Source organism: Sinocyclocheilus rhinocerous, unplaced genomic scaffold (assembly GCF_001515625.1).
Source record: "Sinocyclocheilus rhinocerous isolate Xijiao unplaced genomic scaffold, SAMN03320098_v1.1 scaffold306, whole genome shotgun sequence".
Classification (NCBI taxonomy): Eukaryota; Metazoa; Chordata; class Actinopteri; order Cypriniformes; family Cyprinidae; genus Sinocyclocheilus; species Sinocyclocheilus rhinocerous.
This window is the reverse complement of record NW_015662161.1, coordinates 1762333-1786316: the sequence shown is the minus strand read 5'-3', so window position 1 is coordinate 1786316 and position 23984 is coordinate 1762333. Positions and strand designations below refer to the sequence as shown.

Here is a 23984-nt window from a genome sequence, read left to right as displayed (position 1 = left end):
ATTAGAGTATTAGTAGACTGTCTGCTTAATATCTTCTAACACTTTCTTTGTCAACTTATTCTACTAACCCTAAACCTACCCTAACAGTCTACTCTGAGAGTTAGTAGACATGTAGTTGAAAATTAATGAGAATTAGTTGACATGTAGTTGACATGTAGTTACAAAGTTACTTACAGTTAATAGAATGTCTAAAGTGTACTATCGAAATAAAGTGTAACCGAGTTTTTAATCTATCCAGTTGGGTTTTTGCAGTATGTTTGGGTCACTGGGGATGAGTCATTCTCCAGGCAATGCCGTGGCCTTCTGCTACTAAAATAGCTTCAAACTCCAGCTTCTACTGCTTACACACTGTCAGTGAATATAGCCATGGAGGACATTGATGCTATTGCATCAGATAACAAAATATCAAACCAAGTGGCCCCTGTATCATTTCCTCAGAACTTACATTATCTGAACCATTTTTGCAATGACAACCAAATGGGTGTTGATTTTTAGCTGTACAGTATGAAGTCAGTTCCCCTCAAAAAGGCCTCTAACACTAGCTTGCTCTATTCTTTTTTTATTCTATCTGTTTTCTTTTTATTTATTATATAATAATAATAAAAAAACCTTGCTACGTGTACTGCGTTAAGCTAACTGAGACTTGTTATAGCACTTGCGTATCATTGCTCTTTTGTTGATTTTGATTGCTTCCATTGTCCTCATTTGGATAAAAGCGTCTGCTAAATGACTAAATGTAAATGTAAGTCCATTACGCTAAATTTTGCCAACCAGAAAGTGTTCAAATATCCAATAAACTTCTCAAGTGTCTTATAAACACCCTACGTGATATGTCTGAAGTGTATTTAAACGAATTCACACTTGCTTTTATTGTAACAGAACATGGCTGGCATTAACATGTACAAACTGTAGTTTTCACAAGCCAGTAAATATGTCAAATGTCCTGTTAATGGTGAGAGAAAAGGTGAATGAAGGATGAATTCATGCTTCATTTCCTTTCTGGCCAAGAAAAACTCAGCTAGGAATTACATAACTTGACACTCGTCCTCCCAGTATACATCTGTGTCTAGCATCTGCATGTGATGTTCTTTTTATTTTATTCAATGTATTTTTACAAACCTGTATTAATATCCAAAATGTGAGATTGTGAATGGATTTTGATTTGAGGTCACAGTGTAGATGTACACTTTATGTTTCTTAGAAGAATGAAATTTTCTCTGTTTGGTGACAATCTGGCAATTTGAAATTTCAGAGCATAATATCATGTGAAAACTATTTGCATTCAGTTCTTGTATTTGGGATTGTAGTGTAGTGATTATCGCGAGAACAGAACGAGAATGAGATCAGAGAGACGTGAGTGAGCATGCGGTTGAGAGTTGTTAATTAAAGTTGATAAAGCATCAACAAAGTCTGATTATTGAATCAAACAACACAACAGGGATCTTTGAAACCCAACATTGCATTTTTTATGGAAGACATTTGAAGCATATTTTCAAGACATTTTGCTTATATAAATAACCAGTTCTCACAAGTGTTTTTAACATGATACAATATTGTCTGTTTAGAGGCATTAAAAATGAATGAAGTGTCATGAGACAAGAAAGGCTCTTTCTGAGTTTTTGCAATGTTTTGTATTTAATCAGATCAATAACACTGATTATAATGTCTATGTACATTGTTTACATCCTCATACGTTTATTTCACACTTTTAAGGCATTTTGGCTTTTTTCATTAACTTACAGAAAATAGATTATATACAAAGTTTCATGGCAGAAAGTCACACAAATAAACAAATATAAAACATGATATTAAAACATTCTACAAAATTAATTTCAAATGAAATGAAATACAAAAATGTATTCTTGTCTTTGGCAAATATACAGTATTATTCATGAGGAGAAAGGTTCGCCCTCTATTGTCTATACACAATTCATCTGACCAACTAGTTTTTACATATTTTTATTCAAAGGTATGAAAATCACGTATCAATGTACACTGTTGATAAAGAATTGGAAAAACAAGTGTTAAAAGAACGCTGTCCAGAGTGAGATGCCATTTGCATTGGTTTTAGATGAAGGAAGTTATATGAGAGCTCCATTTGAGGTGAATCTTTTGACTGTGAGCAGTGAGTGACTGACTGAGCACTGCTGGAATTGTGTTGTGTGAGGCAGGTTGATGACCAGCTGATGAGACGTACAGTGGGTTACTGCAGATATCAGACTGAACGCTGATGTGTTTCACCAGCGCTGGATAATATTTGGACTGGGTAGCAGAGGTTGCCATATCTGCTGCTGATGTAGAGATCTGGAGACTCTGAAGCCAAGTGTGATTCAGATGGTGTGGACTGAACTGTAGACCAGGATCCTTTTATTACAGAACATTGGGACTTTTTTTTGCAAGAAACTGATTTGCCTGATCAGTCTGCTGAGTGCTCATCCGTTCCCTCTCCTAAATATTAATAAAATCCTGGAGTGTTTTTACCAGCTCTAGGTGGCATAGTCAGCTACCAGTTATATTTAAAGGGATAGTTCACCCAAAAATGAAAATTCTGTCATTAATTACTCACTCTCGTGTCGTTCCAAACCCGTAAGACCTTCGTTCATCTTCAGAAAACAAATTAAGATATTTTTGATGAAATCCAAGAGCTCTCTGACCCTCCCATAGACAGCAAGTGAACTGAAACGTTCCCAGGCCCAGAAACGTAGTAAGAACATCATTAAAATAGTCCATGTGACAACAGTGGTTCAACCGTAATGTTATGAAGCTACGAGAATACTTTTTGTGCGCAAAGAAAAAAAATATCTTCATTTGTGTTCCGAAGATGAACGAAGGTCTTACGGGTTTAGAAAGACATGAGGGTGAGTAATTAATGACAGAATTTTCATTTTTGGGTGAAATATCCCTTTAACTCTTTCCCATCATTGAAGGAATTTTACTTTATTTAGGCCTGGGACAAACTAGACGATTTTCAAATCTTAACCTTAATTTAAAGAAAATATATGGTGGAGACCACAGACTTAAGGACAGTTTCAACCAAAGTTTATCATTATAATTCTCTGAATGCAGCCCAGAAACGTAGTAAGAACATCATTAAAATAGTCCATGTGACAACAGTGGTTCAACCGTAATGTTATGAAGCTACGAGAATACTTTTTGTGCGCAAAGAAATAAAATATCTTCATTTGTGTTCCGAAGATGAACGAAGGTCTTACGGGTTTAGAAAGACATGAGGGTGAGTAATTAATGACAGAATTTTCATTTTTGGGTGAAATATCCCTTTAACTCTTTCCCATCATTGAAGGAATTTTACTTTATTTAGGCCTGGGACAAACTAGACGATTTTCAAATCTTAACCTTAATTTAAAAACAAATATGGTGGAGACCACAGACTTAAGGAAAGTTTCAACCAAAGTTTATCATTATAATTCTCTGAATGCACACACTACAAGATTCGGCCAGATGGCGAGACCACACACCTGCCAACTACAGTAGCATTTTCATAGTGAGACGAGATCTCTCTCAGACTCGTGAGATCACACATGACTTGCTAAGAAAAACAAAAGGAGGACGATTGACATTTTGAGTTTTGTTTTACGGGAAGCAAAACAAAGGAGTAAAAAGAATATGGGTGATCTTTCTCAAGACTCCACTTGCGTGGCATGTTTGTACAGTAGCTGCAACAAACATAAAATAAAAGCAATAAAAGCACGCAACATCTGGTTGGTGAAGCTTGATCGCTCGCATTAGTTATCGTGGGTATCAAATGTTTGATATTTATGATTTGAGATCGGGGATGCTCCGACTCGATTGGGAGCAGTTAAAGAATCGTAATGATACCACAAAAATGAGGATTTTTTTGGACAAAAAGTTGTTTGTGACAAGCCTCGAATTGGGCCATGCTCCCCTGATTGCTTGGGGGTGCTCAAAATCAGGCTTAAAACTTTCAAGTGTGTGGCCAGCCTTAGGAGACAACACTTCCCTGTCATTGAATTTTCCAGCTTTCCGTGTTGCCACTGTTATACTGTACGAGGCACTATTACACATCTTCTGAAAGAGTACTGAATCTCTGCATATGTAAGCAGATGCAGGTCATCAAACATTAAACAGCATATAAATCAAAACCGCCAAATGTTACTGAATGAAATGTTGAGTCAGACAGTGATTTACAACTGTGAAGCTTTGGGGGTGCTGATGGACGTGAACTACTCCATCTGTGTTTTGATGAATGATCTAAATCTGATCCGGACATAGTCTTTGACAAAAAATGTGATTTTCTCAGCTTTTTGTTCAAAATGTTGCTTTTTTAAAAATAAAACACACATTCAAGTGTTGATGAAAAAATGCATGAAGCTAGAATAAAATGTTTTTTTGTTTGTTTGTTTAAAAGCAGATGCTCTCTTTTTCTTTTGACATAATGCTTGTTCAGAAATCATACAAATCTATGCATATGTAAGCAGATGCAGGTCATCAAACATTAAACAGCATATAAATCAAAACCGCCAAATGTTACTGAATGAAATGTTGAGTCAGACAGTGATTTACAACTGTGAAGCTTTGGGGGTGCTGATGGACGTGAACTACTCCATCTGTGTTTTGATGAATGATCTAAATCTGATCCGGACATAGTCTTTGACAAAAAATGTGATTTTCTCAGCTTTTTGTTCAAAATGTTGTTTTTTTTTTAAATAAAACACACATTCAAGTGTTGATGAAAAAATGCATGAAGCTAGAATAAAATGTTTTTTTTGTTTGTTTGTTTAAAAGCAGATGCTCTCTTATTCTTTTGACATAATGCTTGTTCAGAAATCATACAACAAAATATTCTGGGGACATGAAAGTTTTGTGAAATTATCAAAAATGCTGGCGGCAGCTGGCAACTTAAAAAAAAATGTTGGCAGGGATAGATAGATAGATAGATAGCTAGATAGATAGATAGATAGGTGTTCTGGATGGTTGTCCAGAACAATCACTATTGAGTGAAAAAAAAAAAAAAACTTTTGATCAGTTCTATTAAAACCCTTCAATTCAGGGCCCATTCACAAAATTACATAGACATATAAATTCAATTCGCTGCTTGTCAGAGGAGACACCCACTTCCATCAAAGGCCAAAAACAATCACTTGGTCTCTCATGCCACTTGCAGTCTAACTGTGTGGTTGAATTATAAAAGAGGAAAAGCTATTGTGTAAAGGTCAGACGGCTGTGGTCTGCTTGATGCTGTGAAAGCTGATGCGGGTGGGGGAGGTGGGGATGGACATGGCTCTCGCCACTCTGACTCGCAGCGCGTGATTGTCCTGCCAGCGAAACGCTTTCTTTGGTCTCTCATGCCACTTGCAGTCTAACTGTGTGGTTGAATTATAAAAGAGGAAAAGCTATTGTGTAAAGGTCAGACGGCTGTGGTCTGCTTGATGCTGTGAAAGCTGATGCGGGTGGGGGAGGTGGGGATGGACATGGCTCTCGCCACTCTGACTCGCAGCGCGTGATTGTCCTGCCAGCGATGCCAACGCTTTCTGGCTGCAGAACGTACCTATAAAGAAAAAAAAAACATGAAATTTATTTTTCTGGCTGTATTTTACTTTCAGCATTTTAACTTTTCTGCACTGACTATGGAGGATAATCTGCAGAATTCCATGAAATGGAAATGGTAAAATATACTACAATCTTTTTTGTTTGTTTGTTTTGCATTTATTTAAAATGCACAGCACATTGCTATATAGTTGCTAGAACGTTCTGAACCTTGTTTTGCAAAAGCAACCAAAGCTTCAGTAGATTGAATCTTATGATTGAATCTTACGTAGATTGCATTTTATGATTCATTTTAGTTTTACCACCTGTTTAATGCAGTAAATGTTTTTTTTTTTTTTAAATCAATTAAAAACAATGTTGCATAAAACATCTCTTCCATGAGCACTTAACTGCATCTTAATTTAAAAAAAAAAATCTATGCATTCAGTTTTACTTAATCCCTCCATGTTCTTGCTTGTTCTACCTAAGCTATGTCTGAAACTTTGTATTGCAAGCATGTGTTATATTTTCCCCTTTATGATGAATTGCTTGTATATCACTTTGGATAAAAGCATCTGCTCAATGAATAAATGTAAATGAATTAATGTAAATGTAAAATAAATTAATGTATACATTTTATTATGGCACAGTTGCTAAGATACCTTTTTAAATTCAGAGAAAGTTAAAGAAAAAAAAATTGGGACCAAACATGGTATGCATCTATACAGTAACAAGAATAAGTTTGTGAACCGTTTGAAAATATCTGGATTTTTATATTGCTTACTCAAAAAATGTAGGGTCACTGGAATGCTAGTAATGAGTAATAAAGCTTTCTAAGCATGCTGGAGCTTCTGATCTTTATGTCACAATTATAGACAAAAACAATATGATTAATTTCACACAAACAGTTGTATTTTCATTGACAGGGCAGACTGGAAAAAGTAAGTGAACCTCTGTGTTACAACGTCTCAAAAGCTAATTGGACTTAAGGGGATGTGTGGATTGCACAGGTGTCCTGCCCTTTATATAAAGGCACACATAGGCTGGTCAAGAAATACTAATTAATGTGTGTAATATACAAATAAACAAATGGTCCAAAAGCAAAGGCAGTTCAGAACATTTACTGAAAGTGCACAAAATTGTTTTAGAGAACAGATGGGCACTGGAGACCAACACTAAAGCCTCTCCCCAGTTGTGAAGCATGGTGAAAAGAGCATTGTGGTTTAGTGCTTCTCCAGGGCTTGGATGCTGTGCAAGCATTGAAAAAACAACTCATTCTACGATTTATTTTACAGGGGAATGTCAGGACAGCAGTTCATGACTCAAAGCTTTTGAAAGGTTAGGTGATTCAAAGCACACAAGTTAATCAACTAAAGGTTGAAAGAGAAAAATATATGTTTTCCTGGAGTCCTGGCCTTGAGCCAATTCAGATGCCATGGCATAACCCAAAGAGAGCAGAGCTTTCAAGACAGCCTAGAAATATTCATAAAATGAAACAGATTTGTGGGGAGAGATGGCCCAAAATAATAAATAAGCAGGATTTTCTGCTAAAAGAGAATTGACAAGTTATTAAATTCAAGAGTTGGTTACTTTTCACACCATGCACTGACAATGATTATTCACTGTATTCAGTAAAAATTTGAAAAGTACAACTGTTTGTGTCTTTTTAGCACATCGGTGGCACCATCAATGTCTCTCCACGTCTCCCAGCTACAACTCAAGAGGCTTTTCAAAATCCCGGTCGGCCACAGAGCACCACTCACATAGTTGTCCATTAAATTGCATGATATTAGTCACAAATAGTTGTTAACTTCTCGTTTGGTGTGCAACCCCCTTTAGGCTTACAGTGCCACTGTGTAGGGTATACGTTATAAAAAAGTATTAGATGAGTTCCTTTCATATTTTAACTCAATGCTACATTAGCAGTGGATACAGTAACACCCTCCAGGTGTGATGATGGTCTAAAGCCCGTTTAGAATCATGACAATTTGCAAACTCCGCCCACCGAGGCACTACTTCTCCAGTGCTTCAAAAACACACGCCTGTGCCATCACTCAGATTTCCCTTCTTCAGGAAGATGGTTTATCTGTCTGTGCTTTTTGAGAAGCCTTTGGATGATTACTTCATAATTGGATATCATGTTTCACTAACCCATGTTGAGTTGAGTTTTATCATTTGTCACTGTGGAATGCAATGCCCTTTTGAAAGTATTGGCATAGGTATTGCCATACCATACCAGACATTTAGGGCTCATCCACACAGAGACGCGTTTAGCTGTATACATAAACATTTTGTATCGTATCGCCGTTTCGTCCAGACAGATCCGGTGTTTTGGGAGCCTGAAACCGCTATTTTTTGAAACCAGGTCCCAGAGTGGATAAATCTGAAAACGACACCCTTGCGTTTTCGTGTGTACAGCCAATCTGTATATTTTGTGAAACGATGACCCTAGTCAGACACCACTACGTCACGTATCAGCAACAACAACAACAATGGCGGACTACATGCTTATGTTCGTGCTGCAGAAGCTACTGAGCCAATTAGCAATTTCTTCTTGTGTGTTGTTGTGTTGGGTTTGTATACAGCGCGCAAGGTTTATGCGCATGCTCCAAGTGATACCAAGTCTTCTTCTCTGTTTTTAGTGTATCTCTGTGGCAGAATTACAGCGCCACACAAAATAATGTTCTTTTTAGCAACATCATATGACCCCTTTAAACACCCAAAGAACTGCAGCAGAGAGTGTCAGCAGGTCAGGTGTTTTCCTGTGCAGGAACCAGTAGAGGGGGTTTTGGATACATGTTGGTGTCCAAGCCTTAGGCCCCGTCCACACAGAGACACGTTTAGCTGTATACATAAACATTTTGTATCGTATCGCCGTTTCGTCCAGACAGATCCGGTGTTTTGGGAGCCTGAAACCGCTATTTTTTGAAACCAGGTCCCAGAGTGGATAAATCTGAAAACGACACCCTTGCGTTTTCGTGTGTACAGCCAATCTGTATATTTTGTGAAACGATGACCCTAGTCAGACACCACTACGTCACGTATCAGCAACAACAACAACAATGGCGGACTACATGCTTATGTTCGTGCTGCAGAAGCTACTGAGCCAATTAGCAATTTCTTCTTGTGTGTTGTTGTGTTGGGTTTGTATACAGCGCGCAAGGTTTATGCGCATGCTCCAAGTGATACCAAGTCTTCTTCTCTGTTTTTAGTGTATCTCTGTGGCAGAATTACAGCGCCACATACTGGTCTGGCATGTATACTACATCGTTTTGAGTCAGTTTCAGTGGTTTTGTGTGTACGCAGATATTTCTTGAGACGAAGGAAAAAAGGAAAGGAAGGGGGAAAAAAGATCAGATAGGGAAAGCCCTGACTTTTTTGTAAATGTGGCCTTAGTTAACATGCAGATTAAGTGGCCACACTTTTGTAATTGTATTTTTTTTTTTGACATTTTTATGTTGACAGTTTTTGAATTTGTTGCCAGATTATTCTTGAGAAAATGTGACAAGCCTTTGGCGACAGAAGCACTGTTTCTGCCATTCAAAGTGACTGAAATAAAGAAATAATATAAAATCGCTGTAAAGCAATCCTTTCTGTGACCTATTTTCTGATTTTCTTGAGCACTTTTGAGTAAGGTTTCAAAATTATAAATAATAAAAAAATAACCCTATATACCAGCAATGTTATGCAACATAAATAAAGTATGCAGATTTAGTGCTTACCAGTACTTTATTTTTGTTTCACTATTTTCTGCATCTGTTTATACTGTTGCTGTATTTATTGTCACTTGGTGATTAAAGTTATTTGTCGGTTATCTACTAACATGTATTACACGTTCAGAAAAAGTAAAAAAAAAAAAAAAAAAAGATAAATCTCACATTTCATATTTTAAGTCATTTTTAAGAAAAGGGATATGAATCAAAATTATTATCTGCTCTGTTAATAATTCTAGATACCTTATTACCAGAATTGCTTATAGATTATTTTCCATCAACTGGTTAATATTTACAAATCAGTCTGATTTTTAAACAAAAATGCCAAACAGGCTGAATAAAAGTGCAGTTCCACTCTCAGACAGCAGGTGGCACTTATGGAACAACAGAAATACAGCTGTTTCAGTAAACAAAGCATTGCTGCGCTTATAAACAATGCTTAATTAGGCAGTATATGGAGGGAAGATAAAAAAAAATGCAATCAAAACTTTTCTCGAGAGTCGGTTCCCTTTAGAGATACATTCATAGGCCTATAATTAATTCATACTTTAATTCATATAATTTCCCTCATCACTCGGTTGTAAAACCTTTCACTGCGATCTGCCATATTTTCACACAAAAATAAACCTACGCTGCCTGCTGTGCTCACGTGAGACTGTTACTAACTTTGCTTAAAGCTGAACAGTTTTTACTATGAGCTTTTCAAATCATGGTAATAAGGTTTTAATGATAATTAAAATATAAATCTGAAATTATGACCATCAGGATTTTTATTGCACATTTCATATTTTAAGTCATTTTTAAGAAAAGGGATATGAATCAAAATTATTATCTGCTCTGTTAATAATTCTAGATACCTTATTACCAGAATTGCTTATAGATTATTTTCCATCAACTGGTTAATATTTACAAATCAGTCTGATTTTTAAACAAAAATGCCAAACAGGCTGAATAAAAGTGCAGTTCCACTCTCAGACAGCAGGTGGCACTTATGGAACAACAGAAATACAGCTGTTTCAGTAAACAAAGCATTGCTGCGCTTATAAACAATGCTTAATTAGGCAGTATATGGAGGGAAGATAAAAAAAAATGCAATCAAAACTTTTCTCGAGAGTCGGTTCCCTTTAGAGATACATTCATAGGCCTATAATTAATTCATACTTTAATTCATATAATTTCCCTCATCACTCGGTTGTAAAACCTTTCACTGCGATCTGCCATATTTTCACACAAAAATAAACCTACGCTGCCTGCTGTGCTCACGTGAGACTGTTACTAACTTTGCTTAAAACTGAACAGTTTTTACTATGAGCTTTTCAAATCATGGTAATAAGGTTTTAATGATAATTTAAATATAAATCAGAAATTATGACCATCAGGATTTTTATTGTGGTTTGTCAATAATCTGTTACCATTTCATCCCTAATTGTAACCCTCCTACTTGTAAACACCTTGTAAATCTTTAGTGATCTCTAGTGGGGTTCACAACCCCCCAGGTTAGGAACCACTGTCCTAGAAGGTGTACCATGGCCTTCATTCAAGTCGCTTGAGTCAGCTTCTGTAAGAATTCTGACATTTTAGATGATTTTGTTATTGGCCCTGACATCCCTTAAGAGGACTGCTGATTTACATCCCTTATCGTCAAGTCCATCCTGTATGAATTTTGCTCCCAATCGAATGAAGGTTTTGTTACAACCAAAGCTTACCAATCTAAGGTTGCCTCTATCCATTTCACTCTCAGGTTGTGGTGTTGAGGTATTTTTATTTCCTTCAACCTTTGAGTCAAAGAAGGCTGAGAGGCTGCACAGGCTTTGTCTTGTTAGAATGTTATTGATTTATGTTAACAGCATGAGCCAGTGGCATAAATCTGTTCAGTTGTTTACTTGTTTTGATGGCCACAACAGGGGTGAATGACGAATGTCACAGTAGGTTAAGAAAGCGATTTATCTTCCTTGAGGCACTGGCTTTCTGTGTTTCCACTGTTACATACATTAGGGGGCACTTTTATACATATTCTGAAAGAATATTGAATGTCTGGATCAAAACACAGTGAATAAGAGGAAGAACCAAGTCATTGCATATGTGAGCAGATAAATTTAAAATAATGTGTTCATCAGACATTAAACAGCATATAAATCAAAACTGCCTAACGTTACTGAATGAATGTGGACCCAGGCAGTGGTTTAGGACTGTGAAGCTTTGGGGGTGTTGATGGAAGTGACCTACTACATCTATGTTTTGATCTTCATTCTGAATCTGATCGAGGCATAGCCTTTGACAAAATGCTGCTTTTTTTTAGTAAATTTGTCCACATTGAAATGTTGGTAAAAACGGAATGCATAAAGCTAAATTTCTCTCTCTTTTTTTTTTTTTAGCAGAGGCTCTATTATTTCTTTTGACATATTGCATGTTCATATATTCATGCAACAAATTTTTTTTTTTTTTGAAAATTATAAAAAATGCTGCCAACTTAAAAAAAAAAAATGCTACCAGGGAAAGAGCTTGCAGATTAGGGGTGTAATGATCCATCAATATGGCTCGATACATTGATAAAAATGTCTAACGATACGATATATCGATGCCATGCATACAATATCGATATCTGTAGTATAAATAGGTACCTTATTTTGGCACTGTCCACATTTTCACGCAATGTCCATCTATGCATTACCGCCAACGTGTGCACTCTCATTCAAACTCACGTATCAGGGCTCAATAATAAGACTGCCTGAAGGCACAAGGCAAGCGTAAAAGACACTCGGGATATTGTTTGTTGTCAATGTCCCGATTGAGGTAAAGGATTTTTTGTTGTCAATGTCCCAATTGAGGTACAGGATGTGAAAATGTCTGATAAATTTTCATGTTATATATTTTGGTTGCATTTGTGAGATAAAATTTAGCTAGTTGTTTAAGATAGGTATACAATATCATAATATTGATAAATCGATCAATATACTCCTGTCTTAGTATATACCAATATAGTCCTGTCGTATTGTAATTATATCGTAGCATTTTTTGAGATACTGACAAATACCGTATCGCTGGGTATGAGAATCGATATCATATCGAATTGTGACGAATCCTGCGATTTACTCCCCTAATGCGGATTTCAAAGGATGAATAGTAGCAAATTGTTTTTATCCTGAATGACTATTTGTAAAACTCTTTTGCCCTAGAATAGTTTATTCTTCATTCAAATGTATGATTTGAAATTAAAATGGATATAGCAATATATTTTAATAATTTTTAAATGTTCAGATAAAAATCTGTATTTGATTATCATACAAATATTGGCTGAATCTTAAATATTTCTGAAGCATTTTTTCATAAATTGTTTCATAACCTTTTCAAAATCCTAAAAGTTTGTTTATTTTAATGTTTAAATTAGACTTTGAATAACAGATTTACAGTGTGACCCTACTGAACACCACTGTATGTATGTGTGAATGTTGTTGTTCACACAACACCATCATTGTGATTCGTACTGAATTAAAAATAACCAGCATTTATAGCTGTAATTTATGTATAGCTATGAGCAATAAATGCAGAATAAACTGTAAGCTGTCATGCTCTCAATCGCGTAGCGTGACTGAAGCTGAATGGACTTAAACTACGAGAAAGCACGGTGCAGCGTAGATCTGGTGCGCCTCGTATGCACAGCGGTTGCAGGAATGGTTTGCCAGAACCACGCGCATCTGTGGACTACAGCAGGTTAATCCTCACACTTAACAGCATTTATACAGTAGCTCCTAACAGGGTGGGTATCTATGAGGAATGATTACCTCAAAATGTACCTCGGTATGTACCTCGTACATAATATTTCCCCATCTTGCCTGGGGTCATAACAAAAATCCAATCATTACCCCAAATACAGATCAGATATGAAGAGAGGTCATTAGACTGCAGAATAACATTCTAAAGATACACAAATTAAAGAATAAACAAATGTTTATCCGGCATGGAACCCAAATACTGATTCAGCTCTAAGGCCCCGTTTACACTGTCAGTTAAATGTGACCCAATTCCGATTATTTGCTCATATGTGACAGATCGGATATTTTCTATGACCGTGTAAACAGGGAAAAAAACGCATGCATTCGGATATTTCGAGATCGGTTTCAGGCCTCGTGAATATGTGGAAATAAATCAGATATAAAACAGATATGTGCCAATGCGACTGTCTTGTAAACAGGCAGATCAGACTTTCTAAGGCATTGCGTTGTGTACGTCATTAAAACTGCGACAATTTGGTACAGTGTTGCCAATTGCTTTCAACTGAAAGTACCTAAAACTGGTAGCTAAATGTCACTAGATGACATCCATAATGGCAAATTTACTGATCTATATAAAGATGAATATAAATAAGTGGGCAAGATGAGAACTTAGATAAGGTTTGTCCAAGAAGTTGCTATATTTGTCCCTAAACTTTTGAAAAAAGTCTCAAAAGGGGTGGGGAAGTCGCTAAATCTAGCTACAAAATTTTCTCCGCGGTTTAATAACGTCACATGTGACCCGTGCTGGCAAAATATGCGCACGGGCTATTTTGAGCTACAGGCCAAAAAAAAAAAAGGTTAATTAAGCCCTCGTCTAGCGATCCCAATGCTCCAAATAGTAATTAAACTAAAATTATCTTTATTTGTACGTTTTCTGAGCGGAGTACCTATCTAACAATAAAAGGAAAGAGGGAATCACTCGCTGCTCTTCATTGAACTGCTTTTGTAGTTTTAATAATCAATTTATTTGTAATGAACAACACACTGAAATTATTTTTACATTTGATTACTTGTTTTGCGTTTGTTTAGATGTAAAATGATAAAGGTAATGCATTATTTGTTTCTTTCTACTGTTTTTTTTTTGCATCTGTTCTTATTTATAATAGCAAAGATAAAATAAAAAATAGCTATATTGTGATTATTAATATAGTAATTCTTAATAAGAAAATATATATATAGAAAGTCTTTTAATGGAGAATGTGAAAATAATTCTCTAAAAATTATTATTCTCAGAAGGAAGCACGTATGGAGGCGGTAAATGACAACAATGCATGCGCGATGTTTCAAATGGTATGGCAAGTGTAAATACATGAATCGGTTATGGGTCACAATTGAAAGAACGTGATAACAGACAGTCAAAAAAATCGAATATAGGCAACAAATCAGAATTGGACGAGAAAGCACGGTGCAGCGTAGATCTGGTGCGCCTCGTATGCACAGCGGTTGCAGGAATGGTTTGCCAGAACCACGCGCATCTGTGGACTACAGCAGGTTAATCCTCACACTTAACAGCATTTATACAGTAGCTCCTAACAGGGTGGGTATCTATGAGGAATGATTACCTCAAAATGTACCTCGGTATGTACCTCGTACATAATATTTCCCCATCTTGCCTGGGGTCATAACAAAAATCCAATCATTACCCCAAATACAGATCAGATATGAAGAGAGGTCATTAGACTGCAGAATAACATTCTAAAGATACACAAATTAAAGAATAAACAAATGTTTATCCGGCATGGAACCCAAATACTGATTCAGCTCTAAGGCCCCGTTTACACTGTCAGTTAAATGTGACCCAATTCCGATTATTTGCTCATATGTGACAGATCGGATATTTTCTATGACCGTGTAAACAGGGAAAAAAACGCATGCATTCGGATATTTCGAGATCGGTTTCAGGCCTCGTGAATATGTGGAAATAAATCAGATATAAAACAGATATGTGCCAATGCGACTGTCTTGTAAACAGGCAGATCAGACTTTCTAAGGCATTGCGTTGTGTACGTCATTAAAACTGCGACAATTTGGTACAGTGTTGCCAATTGCTTTCAACTGAAAGTACCTAAAACTGGTAGCTAAATGTCACTAGATGACATCCATAATGGCAAATTTACTGATCTATATAAAGATGAATATAGATAAGTGGGCAAGATGAGAACTTAGATAAGGTTTGTCCAAGAAGTTGCTATATTTGTCCCTAAACTTTTGAAAAAAGTCTCAAAAGGGGTGGGGAAGTCGCTAAATCTAGCTACAAAATTTTCTCTGCGGTTTAATAACGTCACATGTGACCCGTGCTGGCAAAATATGCGCACGGGCTATTTTGAGCTACAGGCCAAAAAAAAAAAGGTTAATTAAGCCCTCGTCTAGCGATCCCAATGCTCCAAATAGTAATTAAACTAAAATGATCTTTATTTGTACGTTTTCTGAGCGGAGTACCTATCTAACAATAAAAGGAAAGAGGGAATCACTCGCTGCTCTTCATTGAACTGCTTTTGTAGTTTTAATAATCAATTTATTTGTAATGAACAACACACTGAAATTATTTTTACATTTGATTACTTGTTTTGCGTTTGTTTAGATGTAAAATGATAAAGGTAATGCATTATTTGTTTCTTTCTACTGTTTTTTTTTTGCATCTGTTCTTATTTATAATAGCAAAGATAAAATAAAAAATAGCTATATTGTGATTATTAATATAGTAATTCTTAATAAGAAAAGAACTGGAGGAAACTTTTGCTTCTTTCTCATAATCAACTTTGCTGACTCTATCGACTTCAAACGGGTGTAGCTCAGTCATTTTTTGTCAGATTTCTACAAATCATATAGTCAAAAAAAATCGAATATAGGCAACAAATCAGAATTGGGCATCAAGACCTGCAGTGTAAATGAGGCCTTATGACATTACATTTGTGCATATTTATTTATTTATACAACAGTTCTTTCTCGTCCTTTCCCAGCAGTGTGATATTCTACTGATAACAACAACCGTTTCACTGTTTGTATCACTCCACTTGTAGTATTTCTCACAGCGAGTGTCTTGGCAGACACCCTAGTCCACTATAATTTTATAAATAATACTGTTTTTGTGTCACAGAATGTAGTTTTAGGAGTTGTTAGTCAAGAATTTAGTTGTTTAGACTTCAAAATGGCCATTCAGCGCTCATGAACCCGCCGAGAGCAGCCTCACCTCGCCAGATCTTCTGGAATTTGCCGCTGACTCATGATGTCTCTACAGTAGTTAAACATGAGATATAATTCATTTTGGCTAAATCTAACAGAATATATTTTGTCTTATTAATCTGTTATATGTCCCAGAGCAAATAGTTTTGGTTGAGGGCAAAACCTCATCACGTTATATTTTATATAAATTTAGTGCTGTATATCAGAGTGCCACCTTTGTACTTTTGACTGAATTGCCTAGCTTTTATATTGAAAAAGACTGAAACGGGGTTGTAAACAAGGAAGTTATTTTTACAGCCAACAAATGCACTGAGCAGCACTGTCATCGGAAATCATCCTTAACAGATGAAGGGATAGTACGACAAAGATATCGCTTTCCTCAGCGGATATTCAAAATAATGTTTTATTGTAAATATGTGATTGAGCTGAAGAATGAATGCTGTATCAGATGCAGGTAATCACACTCGCTCAGTCCATCTCTCTCTCATAATGCTTGACTCTACATAATACAGTGAGCTTTCAATGCAGTAATACAATAACTTTTAATTAAGCAACTCAACGTTCCTTCGTTACTCGTTCTAAAGTGATGTTTTCGAATTACCGTATTGACCCGAATATAAGACGATGTTTTTTTCTTGGAAATACATCTGAAAAAACGCGGTCGTCTTATATTCAGGGTCTAGACTTTGACATGTCAATAATACACCCACAACACTAGGTGGCGCCAAATACGCATAAAACGAGTGTGCCATGAAATACGTAATGTAATGCGTGTTGTAAAGATCGCGAGTAAAAACAAAAGAGAAAGAAAACCTTACAGCTGCATGAGTCGTGACTGTCACGTTAGCCTGATGGGACCAAACTCCCTTTGTGATTTTAAAACGTAAGACAATACCCAGATTTGAAGACTACAGTAAGATTTAACTTCTACTGTTAATAAGATTTTGGTAGGCTACTATTAGATGGATAGCCTAAATGTCCTAATTCAGATGGGCTACCTGTTTTTTTTTTTTTTTTTATGGTATATCAAAAAGTGTATATTTTTTAAATGTGATTGTTGGTACATTTGACCAGTTTTTACCATACTTTCAAAACAAAAATTAAAATAGGAATATGAATAATAATGCAATAATGCAAAATAATGCAATATGAAAATAATTGAAGACAAAATGTGTTTTACTGAGAAAAAACAAGATTTGGTTTTTAAAAAGCCTTTTTCCAAAAGGTACATCTGGAAAAAGGGGGGTCGTCTTATAATCAGGGTCGTCTTATATTCGGGCCAATACGGTAGTAACGGAGGCTTGGGCTCAGCTGTTAAACTGTCAAACTTAGATATGAATCCGTGGCGGAAGGAAGTAGTTCTGCACAAAAGAGGGGTTTTAAAGACACTACGTAAAACATAAAACCTAGTTATAACATGAAATGATACGGGGCTGATGGTTGCCTCAGTGAAGAAATCTGAGGAGTGATGACACAAACATGTCCTGGTGACACATACCTTAAGCATCATCAGCCAATCAATTGTCATTATTCTATACAGGCTTCAGACTATCACATTCCCACAGCATCAGCTACTGATGCATATGTAACCACCTGCATGCTCAATTACTAAATATTTTAGCTAACTTGATAATGCTATAAGCTACCAAAAAAAGTAATTCCACTTCATTTAAAATATTTTTAAATTCCACAAATTTTCTCCCACAATGCAGAAATTTTAATAACGTGCACACATTCTATATGTGAGCCAGCTTATATCTATAAACACACACACAAATAATATCAGTTTGACTGTTTCTGTTTTGACATAGAAGAGGAAAATCTCTGGAGAAAATGACAGATGTGTCAAGTGATACTGATATTAAGAAGATATCGTTATAGATGACTGAAGAGGCATCCTATAAGTAATAAAAACGGCCATATTAAAAGAGAGCAGTTTGCAGGGTGCTGATAGATTGATCTGTTCTTCCTAGTGTTTGTGTGCAGCGAGCCAGTGTAAATAGCCTCCCACATAATAACAGACTTGGGTGGCAGAAAACAGATAAGGTGAAGGGGTGATATGGCTGTGGAAAGGGCTTGTATATTCATAGTCATCTTCCAGTTCCGTCCAACTATGAAATTAAAAGCATCATTGACTCACCTCCCCATTAAGAAAGCAGTAAAATACCGACACAAAGAATCCCTGTTAAAAAAAAATAAAAATCCATCAGTTTAACAGTCATCTTAATTAACAAAACATTGCTAAATGCAAATAATAAAATTTTCAAAAATGTGAAAATTACAATTTAATATGCCATTGTGATACAAGGAAAAGAAGTCCATAACTCTTAAAATGTAATATTTTCTGCCTTTTTAGGATGTAAAGTGTCAGAATATGGTGGTTTAACAATGGGTCTTGTACCACAGGGATGTTCTCGCACAAAAAAAAAAAAAGAAGAAGAAAAACCACCATCACCCCCACCAACAACAACAAAAGAACTCCCTGGAACAAAGCTCCATCCAAGAATAATTGGCACATGTTGTTACTAAGGTGTCAGGCTCCAGTTCTGAGGACTGGCTGCAGCGAACAATCAAAGGTTGCTGGGAAATAATGTTCTCGGGGGAAACAAAACTATTTTCCACATTGAAGCCCTTAAAATATTCATGACAGCAGAAGAGGAGCTAGACTTCAGACCTCTTCAAACTGAAAGAGAGCAAGAGATCCCACTTAAAAGGTGACATAAGACCAATAATGGTCCCCAATTCTCTTGCACAATGTCTTTCCCAATGACATCTCTACAGTTCTTTCAGGTGTAAATGACAGACACAAGAGTAAATAGAACTGCAAGTGGAAATTACGATACCCAGCACCCAAGGGAAATCACACTGATTGCATAAAAGCAATGGATCATGCATCATCCCATGTACGACTCAAACCAGCAACCTTTCTGTTTTTAGGCTTTACCTAATAACTAATAATTAGTGCTTTACTCAATGGACCAGACCTCCCACAAGTTTGGCACATTAGAGAGACCAATTTGAGTAGGGATACATAAAGGGATTTAGAGACATGGCACAGTTATCCTTATTTCTCCAGTTGTCAGAAATAGAAAGAGGCATCCGCTTGCTGTTGCCAACTTGGCGCATCCAGTGTAGACAGATTCACTGATTCAATTGGGTTTTATGTGCTTTTGATGTAATGTGTTGCGTCATTCACGTCCATTGTAGACAGAGTGTAAATTCTAAGTGTAGCTACACTTTCCGTTTCACTTCCCATTAAAACAACTTATAGTTTCTAGCATTCAGACATAATGTAACAGAACATGTGACCTGTGCTGGCAAAATGAGTCTGAATGAGCAAATTTTAAAAAATGAGTTATTTTTATTTTCACATTCTCCATTAAAATACCTTCAAAATGATATATGACTTGTTGGAATTCGGACAAAAAAAATGACGATTTTGAGAAAATCGAGTTAAAGTTTTCTGAAGATTCCTCCAATTCTTTTCTTGATAACAATTACTATATTATTAATCACAATATATCTATTTTTTATTTTATCTGTTATTAAAAATAAGAACAAAGATGTAAATAAATAGTAGTTTAATGAAGAGCAGTGATTGTTTCCGTCTTTTCTTTTAATGTATATGATTAACATTGAGACAGATCAATATTAAGACGTACTGTAATGCATGGATCAAATATAATGTTACACATACGATTTTTCCCCAACCATTAACTAAACGTTCATGTAAGACATAACAGATTATGTTTGTGTGAATCTCACCAAGACATATTTCACAATAATGCACTTTTTCTTTTTTTTTAAGATTTATTTTTGGCGTTTTATGCCTTTTATTTAGATAGGACAGTAGGTCAACAGGAAGCGAAGTGGGTGAGAGAGAGGGGGGTGGGATCGGGAAAGGTCGCGAGCCGGGACTCGAACTCGGGACGCCGAAGCGCAGTGACGCTACATGTAGGCACGCTGCCCACGAGGATCATCGGTGCCGACAATATTAATAATATAATTAAAAAAATATCTGTTGGGGAAAAAAAATGTATCCTTTTTGCTGATTTGATTCAATTTATGATAAGCAATTATGTACAAATGTTGTTGTTTTTTACGTTTAAATTTCTAAAATATTAATTTAAAATAATAAATTATATTCATTAATTAAAGATTGCTTTTAGGAAATGGCATGCTTTAAAAAATATATACATATATATGTGTGTATATATATATATATATATACTGTACACACACACACACACACACACACACTCCCTCTCTCTCTAATAGTAGTAGTAATAATAATTATTATATAGTGAAATATATTAAAAATAAAAATAAAGGCCTAGTTTACACCACTGTTAAAATTTTGGGGTCGGTAAGATTGAAACAATATTGATTATTATAAGATGAGATCGGTAAGAAAACAATTTTGTGACTGTGAAATATTACTACAATTTAAAAGAACTGTTTTCTATTTAAAAACATTAAAATGTATTTATTTCCTGTGATAGCAAACTTCTGTTACTCCAGTCTTCAGTGTCACATGATCTTTCAGAAATCATTCTGATATGCTGATTTGATGCTCAAGAAACATTTCTTATTATTTGTATTATGTATTGGAAATGGTTGAGCTGCTTAATGAAATGTGGAAGTGCTATGTGCCTTACGATGCTGGTATGTTCCCCATCTTGTAATGGACCTCCACACGCTTTTTTTACACAAAGTGGACATACGACTACAATAAATCCACTTCATACTTAGAGAAATATTTGTACACATATTCAGCTGTTAACATATAAATTAATGCGCGCATGATAGTTTAGTACTCTTCCATCATGTTTGGACTCTGTACATGTGAATTCAGTACATTGCCAAAGTATTCTGAGAAGTGTGTAATAGATACAAATTATAAGTCACCATTTTAACCAAACTCTCTTCATCTCCTTCTTATTGTAAAGTAATAAAGACACTCTGTGCTCCGAGTCTCTGTCCAGTGAGAAAAGACATTAACAGACACAAAACGTTCTGTGCTTTCAGCTTATGAAGCAACAACACACACTGTACAGCATGTCTTGACTCTGAATCACAGAGAAACATATGCAGATTGACCAGGTTCTCAAGCCTCTGGCCCTTAGAGGAGAAGACCATACAGACACATCTGCAACAAAGTCAAGCGCCAGTGAGCAAACCTTCACTTCAAGGTACTTTCATCAGCATGTTCCAGATTCTTAAGGACCTTTTGGACCCACCTCAGGGCCTCATCTACATGTCCCAGATCACTGGGTGCGCCAGAAGATCAGTGCTTCATATTTGAAGTTTAACGCCATCTTTCATTTAATTCTTTAATGTGGAATAAGGTTCTTCACATTATTAGTCTGTGAAGAGAAACAGTTTTATCTTCCCATAAGATGATGCATTCATTTAGTAGCTGCGTTGAGTTAGTACCTCTTTTGTCTGTCTTTTACATCTGTACAATATTACTATTACTATAATATTACTACTACAATAATACTACATCTGTGTCTGTCTTGTGTTGAAAAACAGTAAGAGACTAATTAGAGACACATTGTTCAATATCTCACAAATCTTTCAGATCTCACAAATCAGTCAGTCCGCTGACAAGTCCCCACCAATTTCCATAATTACATTTTTAATGAAGCAATCCTCTTGAATTGCTACTGTAATGTTAAGGTCAAATTCATTAGCAAGGTCCTGAGGTAAATGGAGGAGGAGGCCATCTGACACACACACACACACACACACACTTCAGATGATGTTTGACCAAAACTATGCAAATTACTATGTAGCTCTAGAGCAGATCTCAAGGATTGGGATCGGGGCCAATCAAGCATTTTTTTAACTGATCGGTATCAGCTCTCCTAAGCCCAATCCTGCGCCCTACGCTGGAACGCCACTTCTACAGACTGTCTATTCTAAAATAAAAAATAGAGGCTTGCTGTGTAATTTTACCACACGCAGTGAAGGTAATAAATACATATTTAATAACAAGGGCCTTGACTCCCACATAGCCATTAATCCAGTGACGGGCAGCTGATGTTGAGATGCTCTGTTGTGTGCCTACACTTTTGCTGCATTTCAGAGTAGCAAACTCTCGCCCACTCTACCTATTGACAGCAAACTGCAACACAGCAGAGCCACACTGGCAAATTCCATAAATATGTTATGATATAATTTGCTTTAGAAATTTAATTAATTAGTAACATGCCACTAACAGTGCTTTATAATGAATAGATGGTGACAGAATCAGGACTCTAACTGAAAGCTGCTTTGTGATCTTGCATCTACTTCTTCCTTTTAATCTTTATTTATATTTGCGGTTCAAGAGAGCACAATGATTTACAGTTAAAAAGAATAATTATTTTGAAATTTACTACTACTTGTTTTCCCTTTAATTTATTTTAATAAGTTCATCTTATTTAATCGAAATATAAACCAATAGTATTCTCTGTTATCAAGTATCCATTCTTGTAACATTGTTTATGTTTTGGGTGAGTTTGAACCTGCTTATTTGAGCATGTCAATAAAAATAATATATATACAAATAAAAATGAAATCTTTCAGAGCTGCGTGCCTCAAACTTTATCATATTTCATGACACTCGTCATATCCAGTTTATATGACTGTTCAACACCTGCTGTTTTTTTTTCAGCAGGGCTAGTATAGACACTGAGGAAATAATTATCACTATTGTTAGCGCATTCTCTCTAACGTAATATCCATGCCCATCTACATAGGTCTTCTGATTCCACTTATAATTTTACTTTGTGGGGAGAGTTGCGTGCTTTTTAAAATATGAAATAATTGGGTTCCATACTGAATGAAAGTGTTTAGTGGATCCTCTAAGTGAATATTACATTTTCAAAAACAGCATCCCATCGCTGAGCCAGAGCGAAACTGCTGCTCGTTTGTTTGATTTGCAATCAAGCAATATTCTTCTCCGGACCCAAACACATGGCGACAGTGGTACCTGCAGCTGTACAGCTGTATGCTGTGCGTACCATACGTGCATAAGTTTTCCCTGCAAATACTTCAGCAGTTATTATGTGTGTCTCTATAATTTTGCGTCAGCTCTTTCTTTTCATTGAATTGGTCAAACCATTCCCATTGAACCATCTTAAGTGGTTTCTTAGTCAGTAAAACAAACGGTATTTATATACTTAAACATGGTTTCCGGTTTGAGCCCTGAATGATTTAGTCTAGCTACAAATGTTTTTAGCGTGGAACAAAAAGCATTAACGGAAATATGATAGGAATTAATCGTTAGTTGTTTAAACTTAAACACAGCTCTGTTGCTGTTTACAATACGGGATGCTCAGTCATTTGCCTCGCTCCTGAATGAATTAGCTATTTTGAATGAATCTGTTGAATGAATGGTACATTGACTCGTTTTGTCACCACCTACTGGCAATTTAAATTTCATATATTTAAAAGAAGGCTACAACTTTTACAGTCAAAAAATAAATTAGTAAATAAATAAAAAATATTTAAAGCATTAATTTCATAACATTATTTATCTGCGCAATTGTAATTCCAGTGTATATCATGCTGCCTCTGCGCTGCATTATACAGTCTGATCTGTGAAAACAGCATTCAAAAGCTGTGTAAAATCGAAGAAATTATAGGCTATTATTTTTTTAACTATAATAACTATACTAGTTTGTAGTTTTGTATAAAAATGGTGTTCACTGTAAAAAAATTAAATAAAAAATAAAAAAAATAATAATAATAATCAAGTTGAAGTTATAATAAATTATATAAATTATATTACAATTAATTATATTAATATAAATTTTATATG

At 35.7% G+C, this 23984-nt stretch overlaps 1 protein-coding gene across 1 annotated transcript in view; it reads right to left on the bottom strand.

Moving 5' to 3' along the window:
* Window positions 1-5325: 5325 nt before the first annotated feature.
* Window positions 5326-23984, bottom strand: part of LOC107727503 (corticotropin-releasing factor receptor 2) — a 73008-nt gene continuing 54349 nt past the window's right edge. The window contains exons 11-12 of the mRNA XM_016537375.1: window positions 18315-18356; window positions 5326-5527 (exon numbers count right to left, since the gene is read on the bottom strand). Of these exons, the coding sequence (XP_016392861.1) occupies window positions 5387-5527; window positions 18315-18356 (183 nt within the window). The 3' untranslated portion in view covers window positions 5326-5386. The remainder of the gene's footprint in view (window positions 5528-18314; window positions 18357-23984) is intronic.